This window comes from Chamaea fasciata, unplaced genomic scaffold (assembly GCF_029207755.1).
Source record: "Chamaea fasciata isolate MVZ Bird 193981 ecotype frontalis unplaced genomic scaffold, bChaFas1.0.hap1 SCAF_21, whole genome shotgun sequence".
Taxonomy (NCBI): Eukaryota; Metazoa; Chordata; class Aves; order Passeriformes; family Sylviidae; genus Chamaea; species Chamaea fasciata.
Genome location: NW_027094106.1, coordinates 4,215,108 through 4,231,713, shown reverse-complemented (window position 1 = coordinate 4,231,713; position 16,606 = coordinate 4,215,108). Strand labels below are relative to the sequence as shown.

Here is a 16,606-nt window from a genome sequence, read left to right as displayed (position 1 = left end):
AAGATAAAAGTTTAATTAAAACAAGCAGTTATAACCTGAATTTTATCAATTCTGTATTTCTGATACCTTTTTCCTAGTTTGGAAAGAGCATCTTGCTGTTGGTTTACTGGCTGAGGGCAAAGCAGCAAACCTGTGACACACAGCAACAATCTGTGTTTATTACTGCACTAAGTATGTACACAAACTGCCTTCACACACAACAGCTCAAACCTGTTTGTGGTTTTTCCTCCCTCACATAAACACACAAGAGAGTTTTCCTGTACACCTTTCACTATAGTTTGGAGAATTTTTTCCATGCTTTATCTCAGCAAAGGATTGTGCCAGATTGAGCAACCCTGGAAGCAAAGTCAGCAGCTGCCATTGCCACAGCACTCCCTTGAGCCATTTCTAAGGAGGGATGTATGAACCCTGCAGTGCTGCACATCCCATTAAACGGCTGTGACAGACTCGCATCAGTGACAGACTCGCATCACAGGAGAAAAAAAAATGGTTTGAGTTTCAGTTGAAACCACTCTCATTCACAAATCAGAAAGGTTGGTAGAACCTCAGAGCAGAGAGTGACAGAACAACTCTGGAACTGGTTCCCCTTGCTGGAGGTATGTCCCTGGGAAGTGCCTGTTCACCTATCCAGCTGTTACTGGCAACATCTGAACCACAAGCCCATGGGAAGCGTGTGATTCCAATCAAATAATGGTATGGGGTTTGGTGCTGGTCTTTGTGGTGGTGTTTTTTGGCTGGTTGGTTAAAAAAATCCAACCAAACAACAACAACAAAAAAAACCCCAAACCAACCCCACACATCAGAGCTCATGGAGCTGCCCTGCAAAGCCAACCTTGCTTCCACAGGGTTGCTGAGATCCAACCCTTCACCCAGACAGAGGCAGCACAGGATGACTCCCAGGCTCAGCCAGGACACCAACTGAAATGTCTGACACAAATCAACCCAGTTTCTAACTGCATTCAATTCAAGAGAGAAGCTGGGATGAATCCTATAATTTCCACATTCCCACTTTTCTCCTTCTTCTTCCCAGCCACTGTAGAGATACACAGCTTTACCCTAACCTTCCTAAAAGTTATGCAGCAACTTCTCCAAATGGTACCTGGGAGCTGAAAGCTTACCTTCAGCAAAATTCCACAGTCATTTGCAGAAGCTACTTTGAAAACCTTCTAGCTCAGATGCCAAGAACCACTTGGCAAGGCCTGACAGACATAATTAGAGAGCTTGATTGTTTCAAAGGACATTACCCAAGAAAATTAGTACGTTGCTGAGGTTCTTGAAATAAATTTACAATGGGTTTGGTTGCAGAGGTCTTGCAAGGGTTTTAGCAGACTTTTAATTACAGTATCAGGCCTCAAGTATTTTTCTAGTGCTTGGCAATATGAGATCCTATTATTTCTGCTTGCAATGCACACTCATTCACAGCTTACCCACAGGCCGACAGCCTATGAATTCCTACCACTCTGTAATCCAAAATTTTTGTATCATTTGTGATATACATTAGTGACTTCCAGTAACAGCTGCCCCAGAGACAGCATTTTACTGTGTGATAGTTTAAACCCTTTGGCTCGCTGCTGTATCCTGAAATACACTGCAGGGAGGCTATAGCTTTTGCTGCAGGTTATGCTGATTTACAGCAGCATTAAGCCAAGCACTGTAACATCCTACAGAGCCAATTTGCCTTTTTGCTCTCTGCTGTACTTCAGATAGGAGCAGGAGAAATTTGCAGCATCACAGCCCAGAGCTGCCTTTGCTCCAAGGCTGGTGCTCTTGGGTCACACCCATTGCCACAGACATTTGTGCCCTGAGCACGAAGCAGCAGCCAGGGCTGCTTCTAAAGGTACATCCACATCCAGGCTCCCAAAAACCACCCTGGGGACAGGAAAGCCCCTCAGTTCTCTGCTACTGGTCAGTCCAGTTTGCCCTGCTCAGGACCTCCCTCTCCCACCCCTCAGCATCCCCTTCAAACTAATCCTTCTCTGCAGAGCTCAGGCAAAGGCTTATTCCCAAAGACCAATTTCAGTCATTCAGACTCAGAGAGGTGCAGTAAACAGGGAGCACAATGACCTCTATTCTGTAAGAGTGGAAGTTTATACAAGAGCCAAGTATTATCATTCACAGATTTATTATAAACTTCGGCATAAATTCATATACAATACTTTGGATTTTGTAGCCTTCCCTCTAAGATATAACCACACCCTCGTGAAATACTCCCCAGAGCCTTCCTTTACATGAAGGGAAGTATTACTATTCCCATTTTATTTAGGGGAAAGAAAAGTGAGAGAGAGGGCTTGCAAGTCTCAGTTCCCAGACTCTGTGCTGCTCTATAGAATATATATTGAGCATTTAAGGAAACAGTCTTTGTCTTGGGAAAGAGGGTGGAAAACAAAGCCTTATGAATCAGCCAGCTAATAATTAAAAGCAACTAAATCCAGATCACTTTAAGCTGCACATGAGAATCTGAACTTCTCAGATGCTGAATTCCTCTGCCGACCAGAAAAGCCAGGGTCACTTGCCCAGCTGGTCACTATTGTTCTGTCCAATAAAGTTCTGGCAGGAATGCATGTTTAACAAAATACAGAGATTAGGCATAGCAAAGAATGCAGCTCCCCCCTCAGTGTTTAGGTTAGCAGGGTTTGCCATGTTGAAATACTGAAGCTTAAGCATATCGGATTTTCTCTGTCCTGTACTGCTGGTGCCAGTGACAGACACAAGCTGACAGCTCAGTTCTCAGGGGTGCTGCCATTTTAGCTCTAAGTTTATTAAAAGCTGCATTTAAAAGTTCACCTCAAATCTACAGTGACCAGTAATTAAATCAGTGTTTTCTTGGAGATGTAGAATCACAATTGAGAAAATCTCTCTGTACCTCCCCACATGCCAGAAACTTTAGAAGGGCAATTTAAACCAAGCCAGAGACTCAAGGGACCAGATTTTGAGAACCTTGCAGCAAGGTAGGTCATCCTTCAGTGTTTTAGGATAGCCTAAATTTCCAAAAGGCACCCAGAGACTAAATACAGCATCAGAATGGCAACGACCTTCCTAACATCTGCCATAGCCTGGTTCTGTCCAGCATTCTGTCAAGAGCTCTTTAGCTCAATTTAAAACACAGGACAACACAAGACACAAACGTCACAAGAACAAGTCATACAGAGGATCTGACAGAGACCAGCAGAGATCTTGCAGGAACACAGCTTATACTATGCCAGTGCTATGCACAAAGCAGCTCTGATACCTCAACTGGGCCAAGAATTTCCCAGCTCAAAGAAGAATTATATTAAATGGACAGATATTTGAGACTCCTAAGTAGATTTGCAATGGATATAGTCCTTGGAGAACTGCGTACAAGGAGGTTATAAATAGCCTGGATTTACCTCAAAGTTAGTGGGTTATATTCAGAGATACCAAGGATTCCTAAGTTCCCCTGCAGGGGCACAGTAGCTCATGCTGGTTCATGAAGTTGTGGTTCATAGGTAGGAAGCATCTAAGATCCTGTTACTGTGGCAATCTCTCCTCTCTTTCTCCCTCCACAGAAAGCTGAAATATAATTTTCTGTCAGAGGCACACAGTAAATCTGGAACAGGTACAGCTGAGATACAGAGCAGCTGATCTAGGTGTTTATTCTGGGAGAGCCTTTTTGACTCATCCTAGCACAGCAACAGAAACCTTATTTTAGCTGATACTGCTTTCACTGCCACTGAAAATGCAAACAACTCAACCAACATTTGAACAAGATACCGTGATGAGACAAGCAGCCAGACAGCCCACATTGAGCAGGGCTGCAGAAACCAGACAGGTTCTGGGGAAGCACAAGACAGGATCAGGCAAGAAGAAAGCCAGGGAGCCAGGCAACCCAAGGCAGGAACAAGAGAAGTGGCATCAGATGAAAAAGTCTTTTTTCTTTAGGGAAAACCCAGGCAGAATCTCCCTCGGGTTGAAGTGTTAAATTCATGTGGGAAGAGCTGTCACCCATTGCTGCCTCAAATGAGGATTTGAAAAAGCTCCCTGCGCTCTGCTGTGTTTACAGCAATAATGAGAGCCCGGAGGAAGGGGTTAGAAACATCTGAGTTTAATAAGGGCTAAGCAGCACACAGCAAAAAAGAAATGTCTGCCCTTCCGTTCAGGGCTACCACACCCCAGCAAGCACCGCCACCCCGGGCCAACAGGAGCCCAGCACAGAGACATTATGTCATCCATCCCCCAGCCCATCTGCCCCCAGCCCTTCCCCAGGAGCAGCAGCTCAAACCAAGCTGAGAGCTCCCAGCACCACGCTCCTGAACAACTAAGCAAAGTCCTGTAGGGAAAAAGCAGATGTGGATTGACCCCAGGCACAAAACGCGCCAAGGCAAGAAGGGAGGTTTTTGTGTAGCGCCTCAACTGAGCAGCTCCATCTCACAAGGTCGTCCCAACAGGGCAAGAGGAGTATTTAGCTCATTTAGCACCCATGCAGCTGCTTTTCTTAGTCCAAAACAGCTCTAACATCCAACAGGCACAGGGTGAGGGGCATCCTGTTCCCATTTCTCACAGAGAAGACCAAGAACCTTAATACTCAGGTCCTGCAACCAAATTTGCTGCGCTCCCTTCCTCACAGTCCACCCCCAAAACTGTCTTTGCACTAAATGGGCATCTTTCATGAAACACCTTGGCCTACACTACTTTTATAAAGCACACTCTTTCCATGTCCTTAGTCTTTTTATTCCATTTAAAAAGTGGAAATCAGGAATCAAGAGTCTTGTCCATCTGCAGAGACAAACACACCTCCTCTCCAGAGTGCACATACACACACAGAAGAGACAGAACTGAACCTGTTCTTAACTCTACAGACTCAGTATAGCTTGGTTACACAACCACATCCAGGGAATACTCCCCTGCCTCATGATTTCACTGCACTGGCATTTCTGAGATGCTCTGAGCAAACACATGCCTGTATCCAGCACAAATGCTGCAAAGAATATCACTTCCACCCAGTTCCTAGGGGCAGAAAAAGTGGAATTGATTAAAAAGACATCTGACTACATAACCTGATGTCAATATTGGACATGAATTGGTCCCTTCTATGCAGTGGTACCTCACTTTTAGCTTTAATGTTTTGACAGATGGTTTGTTTGCTCAGCACAAAGGCAGGTGGCTGGATAAGAACAGCCTTACTCAGCTCTGGGAGGATAGACAGGAGACACAAAGCAAAACACAGAGGTAGAGACCTAAATAAGAGAATCTCACAGTTACTGTCTCTTCTCAGTTTCAAAATTAACTATTATGATTTTGAGTGGCAGATTCTCATTTCCAGATAAACTACATTGATATGGAAGAGGAGACTGACCTGTTCCAAACACGAAACATTGTGAAGCTGCCTTCAGCTTTTGTCTCAGAGGCATCCACTGTGTGGGCCTCTGGGTGAAAGCCATTTCTAGACAGATAGAAGAGGCTTCTTTCTTTGCCAGAAATATGATTGCTCAGCCTTAGAAGCAGAAAAGGAGTCTGAAACCTGAAATAGCTTCCTATTTGTTAGTCCTCCCCAAAAGATTCAGCTATTTTCAAACAGCGAGGCCTAAACATTACAGGCAATACTTCCACCCAAGCACTCTCTTCACACATCTGTTCAATTCCAAGAGGAGGAAAACACTACTTGTCAAAACCAGCCAAAGCACCTAAATCATATAATAAATTAAACATAAACAAACAACCATTTCTTAAAAATAAAGAAGGCAAGGAACAAAACCAACAAGGAACAATATCACAGTTCCTACTCTTGCTGGTTTCTGCAGCATTAAGGATTCTAATTCACATGAGTGCTACACTGTGCATATTTACACTAAGCAAGAAATTTAGTATTATTCAGCCATATAAAAAGCTGAAAAATGTAGGACAGTGACCACATTAGTAGCACTGGCCTTTTTTCCAGTTGGCAGCTATTATCCTAACAGAATCTTTGTGATATCTAAGTTGGCACAGGCTGGCTGTATGCTCAAAGATTCAAAATAAACATTATGCCTCAGTGGAAGTAAATTTAAGCACTGTCTAGATCTGCCTAATTAAAACTGAGTCGAGAGCTTTGTGCATATTTCAGAAATGCAGTTGGATGAATTTTTATATTATCCTACAGGAAAGGCATCTATGCTTTATAAATCAGTAACATTTACAGACATGCTGGAGGTCTGATGCAGGAAAAGAGTCCTTTACCCTGACCCAGGAGACCTAAAGCACTCTATGCTTTCAGTTCTTAACCCTTATCTGAAAGTCATTCTTACTTTTCCCCCTTTATCAAGACACAGCCCAACAAAACGAAGATGTGAGTAAATATTCTACGATCCCAGTGCCAAAGAACCACTCCCCAAGCAAAGCTGTGACATTCCTAACCTGACCTGTTTCTACTAGCACTTTAGCACCCTAACAAGCTCAACTTTGAGAAAACTAAAAAATAAGGATTACTGAAAGAAACATTTGTTAATTTATCCAAGGGGAGCACAAGTTCACTGGCATCCATTGTTTTGCCTTTCTGCTCACTTTGTTTTTTCCCCTCAAGCTGGTAAATGAAACCTACCTAAGAGGAAATTATTCACACAAGCAGCTGGAAAGGCAGGACAGTAGATTTCCTACAGGAATACAATTTACTGCAGTAGCTACAATCACATCTGGTATTTCAAAGCCATTCCAGTGTCACCAGACCCTTAGACTTCCATTGGCTCCACTGCTAATTGCATTGCAAAGTTAAAGCCCTGAACCCCACGAGTCAGATGAAGATCATATGGCTGCAGAGTCCGGGGAACAAACACCAGATAGTTCCAGGGTCTGGTGATGAGCTCAAGACCTCCTGACCTCTTGGTTACCTGGGTCGGGCACTTCAAAGAGGAATTAGAGCAGAGGACTCAGCGTGACACAAATCCCAGTTTGTCTGCTTGACATCCTCACAGTCCACAGCAAACCAGGGACCTCAGGCAATGAGCAGACAATTAGGTGATGGAGAAAATGACTCAGAGAGCAAGATCCTGTCACTAAAAGGAGAGAGAACCACATTTGGCCAATATGTATAGTTTTATATTCCACACCCACTTAAGAGTCACGAGAGGTTCAGAACTTGAGGCTGAAATAAGGTTCAAGTCATCTTTCTCTAGTGAGGAGAAAATTAATAAAAATCCATCAGGAAAACTCCAGATACACATTCTGAAAGCATTCTGACAGACTGCATAAATAGGGATACTTATTCATAGATGACCTTTTAATATTAAGAACAGGCTTCTATCACGTAAAGAGAGCCACAGTTACTTAAAAGTATTAAAACCTCATCTAAAAGGCTGGAGGTTGCTACATTACAGCTCAGTTGGGTTGGGGAGGGTCATTTCCAGCCCAGCACAGATGGAGCTGTAGGGCCAAGCACAACACAGGCAGTTATTCTGGACAGAACACATCTACCTACAAGAGATCCACACAGACATCTTGATCTTGGGAGTCAGACATTCAAGTGACCTGTGAGGAAACTGGTAGCCTCGAGGAATAATTGACAACATATTTCAAGCACCAATACTTAGGGTTTCTCAGGGAAGCAAGACAAGCTGCAGTACTGGAAAGCTGATGTCTGTTTAAATATCATTCCCATGTCAAAGCAGCTCACAGAGCACGTTTAACTATCCCATGGAATCCATGGCAAAGTGATTTCCCCCCTGATATGGAGTGAACCATTGGTGGAGGAGCAACTGGAACCCTGGTCTCACTCTCCTGGGCTGTTTCCAGTCTAAGCCCTGCATCTAATTCTCAGAAGTTTCTGACTCCCACAATTAAGTTCACAAGGACTCAATGCATGACTAAATAGAAAGTACAGGAAAACAGAATGAGGAGTTGGGAGAACACCAACCCCAAAAACAACTAACACAGAGTCAGGCATTCCTTGACAGCTGAGCTACTTCCAGCATGGGAACAAGCTTCCCTTAACTCAGTTAGCAAAGCTTCTCAAAGCTTGGAGGACAACTTCTCCTTGGCAGGCAGCCCCTCCATTCTTATGCTCCCAGTAAGGCCCATTTCCCATTCATCGCCTTAACACAGCAGCAAGTTCAAAGTGCATGCACTGAATGGGAATTCCAAGCTAAACTGTGAGGCTCTTGCATCTATACAATGCCAACAGACACTGCTGCCTGGGTTTCAGTCACTAGCCCTTGTACATCAGAAGCTCAATTCAAGCACATGCAAAGATAGACTGCAAGTGTCTTTTGGTCTAATAACCAAGGCCTGTCAACTGAAGCCAACCAGAAGCTAGAATATTCATTTAAAAAAAAAAAAAAAGGAAACAGAGAATACATCATTCCTCCAGAACAAGTACCGCATGGCTTCACTTTGGAGAACGTGAATAACCATATTTTTTCCTCCAAATTTCCCTTCCCCACCACCCCAAGCTTTTTACAGTGCTCAGGGAAAGCAGGAAACATGGTCAGCAGAGCTACCTCAGAGCCTCAGGAGCCCATCCCTGAGCCAGCCTGCATGCTAGATACCAAGAGCTGTATCAGCAAAAAGGACTCCAAAAACTTCTCCCTTTGGAGAAATACAACTCTTATGACAAGTTAATTTTCAGGAAATTGATAGCAGATTCCCAAACAGCTCAATCACTTGTTGATCAAGGACAGGAAAAGACAACTGCAGAAACATGGTGTGTCCTGTATCAAGGAAATCCATCAACCGTACAGCATCACATCAGTATGTGCTGCAATGTACCAACACCTGGAGCTGCAGCACAAACTTTCAAGGCTCTGTCCCTCCTTATTTTTGACTCAGGAAAGTGCCAGAAGTCACTGGACAAAGCACACACTGGGAAGGCTGAAGAAGAGAAAGTGAGAATGGCCATGTTAGTGCCATTAATAGCAATCACCTTCCCACCATCTTGTCACCTCCACAGCCTCTCCAGGGCAGAGGCCAGAAAGCTTTGCTGTGATGGAGCTGCTTTTGCTTCACATCATTCAGATGCTACCAAGATCCCCTGTTCCAATGGCAACAGGGACACTGAACAACTGGTATAAAACCAGTCTATAGTAGTCTGATTCAGTCCTGGAAAAAAGGCTTTGCACCCATATAGATCAATGTCAGACTCAGAGCAAAAACCCTCACTCCTATCATGGACCATAATAAATCCAGAAAAGTCCAGCTATCCCAACCTGAAGCTGCACCCAGCAGGAGACTTCCCTCAAAAGTCCAACACTGTGGCTGGGGAAAGTTTTCCCACACAGATTTTCCCATCAGAAAGTGAAGCTGTTAGACATTTGCCAACAACAAAACTTCACCACTCAAGGGGAAATTAAAACATACAAAGATTGCTTCAACGTGTGATATTTGACTGAGCACTTGAATTTTTCTTACACAACATCCACTGGTGATTTTTTTCCTCCCTTCAATTTTTTACTTCCCCCTCTGCATTGAACTAGAATGGGAGAGTCTCCCAGGGCAAAGTTCCATCGGACATAAAAAATAAATTTTAAAAACCGACCAGCTTTCCCCAACATCATTGTTTAAATCAGGTTTATGTGGTTTTACACAACACTTTATAGACTTGGAGAGAGACATGTTCCCCCGACAAAGCATCAGCTATCCAAACCACTGAGGCACGGGAAAACTGTGCAAGAGTGAGAACTGGGGAAGGTCTTTGGTGAGCAGGGTCCGCACTCATGTAAGCGTGGTAGCTCTGAACAAAGATCTGCAGGCTAATAGATATGTAAGACAAATGACATGTGGTTCTCATTGCAGCTCATGCTTTGGGAAGGGGGTACCTTGGAAGAGATCCAGCTGGGATAGGTTTATCCCATTACTCTCCTATAATTTTCTGCCTTTGACAAAGGCAGAAAACTCTTTGACAGTTGCTGTAGTTTAACATCACACCCCCTGCAGCCCCAGGCCTGTCTGACAGTGCAGCGGACAAAGCCACCTCCCCCCGGGGGGAAATCCGCACCATATGCGAGCCCCGTGCAAGGCACAGGGCTGGTGCCCGGCCCTGCACCTCGAACACGGAAATCCACGGGGTCCGTGCCTTTTCCCAGTCCCCAGCACAAGTAAGTGGTGCTAACAGAAGCCCTCCTCCACAGCAGCACAACTCACACAGACTAGGTATTAGCAAGGAAGGAGGAAAAGAGGTAGAGACAGGATGGACGAGCACTGAATATTAAATCTCAAGTCCCCATTTAAGGGTAAGACAGGAAAAAAAAAAAAAGAAAAAAGAAAAAAGAAAAGAAACAAAAAAGTGAAATTCAAGAACAACTGGAATCAGGTTAAGCCACTCTCTTGCTTTATACAGTGCAGCTCATTCATCTGAACAGCTGTTTCACCTCTAGAGAAATACCCAGAGAAAACAGAGAGGAGGGGGAGAAGCCTAAATTGTTTGCTCTACTGAAGCAGTAAGATACAGTAAATCAAACCTGATTTATATTAAGTTTATAAGAAATTGGGTTGGGGTGGGGGGAGAGGAGAAGAGTGGGAGGTTTGGTTTTAAACAGCTACTTGGAAGTTGCAGCTCTTGAAGAGAGATCTGTAATTAAGGGCTTTCCTTTGTTGAGCTGAACAAGTTTCTCCTCGCAGCCGAGGGCTATAACAGTTCCCTCTGCCGGCATCCCCGGTGTCCCGGCTCAGGAGGTTTTCCTGCTCCGGCTGCGCAGGGACGCGCAGCCCCGGCAAAGCCCCTTCCCCTCCCCGACGGGCTGGGCGAGGCAGGGGGAGACTTTGCGGGTGCCATTTACCCAAGCTCAGCTCCTGGGTTCCCCAGCCGCTCCCTGCCCCAGGAGGCGGACACTGCTGCGGGCAGGTAGGGAGCGTCCCGCAGCCCACTGAGGATGCGGGCAGCTCAGCCCGGCTGGCCGAGGGGCAGCAGCCCAGCACTCCCCTGCACCCTCCGAGGGACCGCTGCCCGCGGCTTTGCCGTGCCCGTTTGTCCCCCCGGGGCCACCGGCGGGGCGCAGCCTCCTCGCCCAGAGTTGGACCCGGTCTTACTCACCGGCGACTGGCGAAGCCGCTGCCCGGCGAGCCGGAGCTCTGCTCTGGGTAGTTGTGCTGCAGGGTTGATGCTGGGAATTGATAGAGGAAGCCCGTGCCCAGCGCGCATCCATGCAGGCAGCAGCACCAGGACAAGAAAAGAGCGAGCTGCATTTTTGCAAGAACGGGGCTTTCCTACCGCCTTCCCCTTTCCCCCTTACACCGCACGGCAGGCGCGGGGCCACAGCGTGCTCCCCCGGCCGGGGTCACGGCGGGATCCCACGGCACGGAGGAGCCCCGGGAGCGGGAGCACGGGGTGCCGGGCACACGGGGACGGACGGCTTCTCCGGCTGCCAAAGGGAAGCCCCGACCCTCGGCAAGCCGAGCCCGGGCGGCGGCGGCGGCTGCCCGCGCAGGGGGTCCGGGGCCAGCGCGGCTCGATGCTCCCAGGGCGCACACTCAGCCCCGGATGCCTTTTCAAATTTGGCGAGGTTGGCCCGACTCCGTCAAAGGGGGCGTGGGGCTTCGGCGTTAACCCTTGCCAGGCCTGGCGGCAGACCCCGCTGCGGAGGGGTTCCGTCGGGCTGTGCCCGGCCCGGGGCAGACGAGCCGCGCTCCCGCAGGACACGGAACGCGCGGGGCTGAGCCTCGGCCCGGGCGCTGCCGGCAGCACCCCAGGGACCCCCAGTCCCCACCCAAACCAAGGCACCACCGAGACACGGCACACGTCCATGTGTCTCCTCAGTTAACCGAGGGCCGGGCCGAAGGGAACGCACCGCTCAGCAGCGCAGCCCAAATACCCCAAATCTGGTGCCTGCTGCCATGTTCACAGGTAACTCCTGCTGCAGAAGTTACACAGATAAAATAGGAAATAAATAATTTTAAGACACCGCACTCACAAGATAAGCAGTGAGAAAGTGATCTCTGCTTTCACGATGTGCATTCTGCTCATTCTGGCATCACTCAGATGGGGACATGGGTTAGTGGTGAACGTGACAGTGTGAGGTTGACTGCTGGGCTCAATGATCTTAGAGATCTTTTCCAACCTTCATGATTCTGTGATTCACACCCAAGCACTCCTTTTGCCACCACTTCCCACAGACCCCCTTGTTTTATCACCCAGGATGGCCCTGAGCTTGAAGAATTTGCACAGTCAACCGCAGGCAGGAGGAACGTTTTCGCAGTTGTAAAAGGATGTGGGTGTTTCACAATGGTAACACCCCAAGAAGGGAGGCAGCAGCATGGCTCCCTCTCTGTACAGCAGCTGAATCTGTGTTTAAAACTCTCGTACATCCCCCATTTGGCAATAGTGTCACAACCCCATTTGCTGGCTCAGTGTCCCCAGCTCCACAGGAACCTGGGCTGTTGGCAGCTCACTAACTGGGCAAGGAAGTTGTCTGCACCCAACACTTCAAGGAGGGATTTAATTTTTAAGATGACAAAACTGTCTTTTTGACTTTTTTACCCTCAGATCCTGCAAGCTCTCAACAACCCCTCTGCACCTTCACTGTTTGTACAGTCACATTATGTGACTGATGTACCTGATGTACCACTGAAAGCAGGTCTCTTGCTGGAGTATTCTAGGGGCCCAGGGTCTCCCCGTGGGGCTCTGCAAAGGCAAAGAGACCCTCTTCCCTCGAGGGTAATACAATCCCTGCAAGAGGCTGCAGCTGAAAAATCCAGTATCTTGTATCTGGCATTTGCCCCCAGCCACAGGTGAGCAACCACCCCTTCCCCCACGGTGCCCACCTCCAGAGCCTGCACACTGAGATAAATAGCCCCTGGCTGGAGCCTGTAACCAGACAAGTTTAGACTGCAAATGAGGCACCAGGTTTTTAAACAGCCGCTGTCATTAATCACTGAAGCAAATCACACAAGGAGGCAGAGATGCAGTTTGCACTGCAGCTCAGCACAGCCTCGCCAGGCTGCCCCAGACCCAGAGCTGGGGCAAGCTGTGGACCAGCACTCTCTGAGCCCAAAGGGACCTAAAAGTTCTGTTCCAGCAACACTGGACTGCCAAGCCCACTCAAAACCAGACACTATTTATTCACAAAAAGCCCTCAGTGCCTGAAGCTGGGACATAACAGGCCCCTCTGTCCCCAGCCCTGGTTCAGGGCAGCCTGAGCACTCTTCCCTTTATACTTCCCTCACCTCCAGCAAGGGGAACATTTTCCCTTCCCTTCTCCCATCCCCGAGAAAGCACACAGCTTCCAGAAATTCACCCCAGAATGTTCATCCTTTGAGACATGCTGCTCAGAGTCAGTCCTCAGGAAACCTCTGCTCAGCCTGACAGGGCAACAAAAGAAGAGACTTGCTCTCTGCTGCTCCCTCTAAGCTGGACTACAAACCATTTCAAATTCAGCCTTCACCTAGGAAAGGAGTCAGCAACAGCAAAACACTGAGCGGTTCTCTAAGACCCCCCTTCCCCTGATTCTGGGTGCTCATCCACAGCTCCGTGTGCACAAAGTGGGTGCAGCTGGACCTCCACCCCAGCAGTTCATTGCAGCACCAGACTGAATGTTGAGGGCAGGGTTCAGCCTTTTGTCCCAATCCCACTTCCCTCTCCTGACAAGCTCAGAGAGATCATTTATCAATATTTAACAACACTGAACAGCACCAGTGGCTTTCTGACCCATTCTCCTGGCCTGGGTTAGACCCTCCAGAAGCTCTTCATAGTCTTCAAGTCTTAACTTTCCAAAAGCATTTTATTTTCAGCTGCATGGAAAATTTGCTGCTTCAGCCTTCACTGATTTTGCAAGACCCTAGGAGATATTAAACACAGGTGATTAGAGAAGACATGATTCTGGCAAATTATTAGAGACATCTGTAGGAAGCGAATGGTCTTCCTATTTCATGAACTGAGAGAATGGAGACCAGAGGTCAAATGGCTTTGCTCAAGACTGCAAAGAGCTAAAGGAGAGCCAGAAACAGAGCTCAGATCTCCAGACTGCCATTACTTCTGCTGTGTCCCTAATGCACACTTGCTTCTATTCTGTATGGCTGATTTAAAATGAAAATGAAGAATTGACTTCCAAGCTGTTTCTGGAAAGAGAGAAGAAAGGGTGATATTGTCTACTGTAAGGGGAGAATTAAAGATGACATTTCATTTTAGTCTTTTGGATATGCGTAATATAATCAAACACAATAGCAGTAATAAATGAATATTTTTTCTCCCCACGGTGCTTACGAGTGCAACATATTCTAACAATTTCTCAAAACTATGTTGATAAATTGGAAACACAGTGATGGAGGTAACAAAGACAGCCAACAAAAACATAATCCCTTCAATTTATCAGAGGGACTGGCTTTGAGAAGAAAACACTTGAAACCTGAACAGTCCTATTCTTATAAACCAGATGTAATATATTTAAAATAGAAAGCTACACTTTGTATGCCTGTTAATTAAAGATTTGCCCAGGCAAGCAGGGCTAAATAAATTATTTGGATTCATTTCACCAATTCAGTTCAAGATGGAAGGGGCAGATGCACACTGGAAAGCTATGATGCAGAGCAGCACTGGGGGAAACAAATAAAGAGCTAAGGGGCCGGTTTTCATTTACCAACCTTGTGAACTCTGCTGTCATAAAGAAGAAATCCTTGGAGGGCTGTCCTCCTGCACTCTGCTCACCTGCTATACAAATGCCAGCCTTACACTGTCTGGTCAGAAGGATAATCCACTGGACATAAATCATGTGGGCACATGGAGTGTGTTTCAGCTTCCCCATCCATTGGGCAAACCTGAGACTTAAGACATCAGAAACTGTGCTGAGAAAACATCTATAATTTCTTTACCCATACAAACCCTGCATGCAAGCCAACCAATAAATGAAGTGGTGGAAAATACAGACAATAAAAGGAATAATCAAATTTTAGTTGGATTTTTGTTCAGTTGAAAAGGAAAACTGGAATGATACAGCAAAAGAGGGATCTGTGGCACAAAAAGGTAGAAAAGCATAGTTGTATCTGTAAGCAGACTGCAGCTCCACAACTGAAATGCCATCTCAACACTTCAGCACCACTTAGAGTATTACAAAAGTCAGTAATTAGCTGAAAAAGAAGAGTCACAATGTTGTTAGAATCATGGCAAACAAATTTTGAAAGGCCAGTCCCTAGGATTTTTCAAGTGCACTTTTCATGTGCATACTAAGAAGAGACGAAAGGAAAAGCAGCTTTGTTCTGGTTGATAAAACCTTGAGGAGCTTTAGAATTATGAAGTGTCCTTTTGAAGCTAGAATGAAGTCATTGATAAGACCATCTAAACCCAAAAGTAATTTAGATAAACCCCTTCTAGCTTCCCAAAATGCCTAGATCATTGTGATATACAAAGCATTCAAGAAACCTTGGAAAATTGAAAGAGATGGATAAGAGGTTAGTAACAGTAAGAGTTCAAGACCTCTATTATAAATTGAATTATAAGATTACTAAGGTTATTGTAACACGTCTATTACTGGGGAGTCAAACCAAACCTGAGCCAGACTGAAAATTTTATGGGACTGTGGAGGTTTTTCTTTTAGGCTAGTAGAGTGCAATTGTGTGGACATTTCTTACATTTGACTGGAAATAAATCAATCACAACTCAAAATGGAATAGAATTGAAAAAAGTCTGACTTACACAAGCAGTTTAGCATACAGCAAATATGAGAGACAGCATTTCATGTTATAGACAGTGTTTCAGCGTTATTGTGTGAAGCACGAGAAATGAGTCAGAAGTCATGAATGGCAAAATTCATTGACCATAGATGAGAACTTTGCCTCAGTGAAGCACTTGTGTGGGTATTATAAAGTAATACAAGGGATAAAATAACTCAGATTGAAGCATAATTCAGCAGATGGGAAATGTGATGACTCAACTGATCAGCAAGACAATGCCTATGTCCGGTGGAATTATACATACTCTGAGCATTATTGTGTCCTGGGAAAAATGATTTATGTCACCTTTGATGTCGGGCACTGATCTGCACAGGCACAGGGAGTTTGTGGACACACCCTTGATCCATCAGAATCATCAAGAATGCAGCAGGGCAGGGGTGCACACAGGTGTGATAAAGACAAGGCAGAAACAGCACCAAGATTATTGCACTCAGACCTGCCAGGGTAGAAACACATCCAGAAGTAACCAGGAAGGATTGCAAGAGTTACCTAATCCTTCTTCCTTCTCCCAGTAAGAAGGCAAGATCTGTTATACACAGATTATTTTTGGCACAATTTTTTCTGCCTTGTTCTGAAAGACCTCAAGATAGAAAGTCTTCATGGTCATCTGGAAACAAATTTCAATGCTTGTGCTCTGTTCTGGTAGCTTTTCTTAGCATTCAACCTCATTCTGGTTTACTGTAATTTAAGCTGTTAAGGGCTTACTTTTTCATTATGGATGCATAAAACTATTCCTCCTCTCATTGAGGAGACTTTAATTCCTCAACATACTTTATTAAATGTTTTAATAACATTCCTTGTCTCCTAGAAGCAAAACGCCAGTTTCTTCAGGTCATGTTAGATAGTTCTCCTTCTTTTGGGTATTTTCCTCTGGATTTTCCAACTGGTCTACATCTATTTTATGGTATTCATGACTTATATTTCTGTGGAATACCACTGCCCTGCTGAGGATTTGCCTTTCTGACATCTGTACATCATTGTTAATCCATGTTCAGTTTGGAATTCTCTATCTTTTCCACAGGGC

The 16,606-nt window shown here is 45.7% G+C and overlaps 1 protein-coding gene across 1 annotated transcript in view; it reads right to left on the bottom strand.

Annotated features, from left to right (window-relative positions):
• COL26A1 (collagen type XXVI alpha 1 chain) overlaps positions 1–11,346 on the bottom strand; it is a 162,171-nt gene extending 150,825 nt beyond the window's left edge. The window contains exon 1 of the mRNA XM_066202098.1: positions 10,955–11,346. Within this exon, the coding sequence (XP_066058195.1) occupies positions 10,955–11,106 (152 nt within the window). The 5' untranslated portion in view covers positions 11,107–11,346. The remainder of the gene's footprint in view (positions 1–10,954) is intronic.
• Between the last annotated feature and the right edge of the window lie 5,260 nt (positions 11,347–16,606).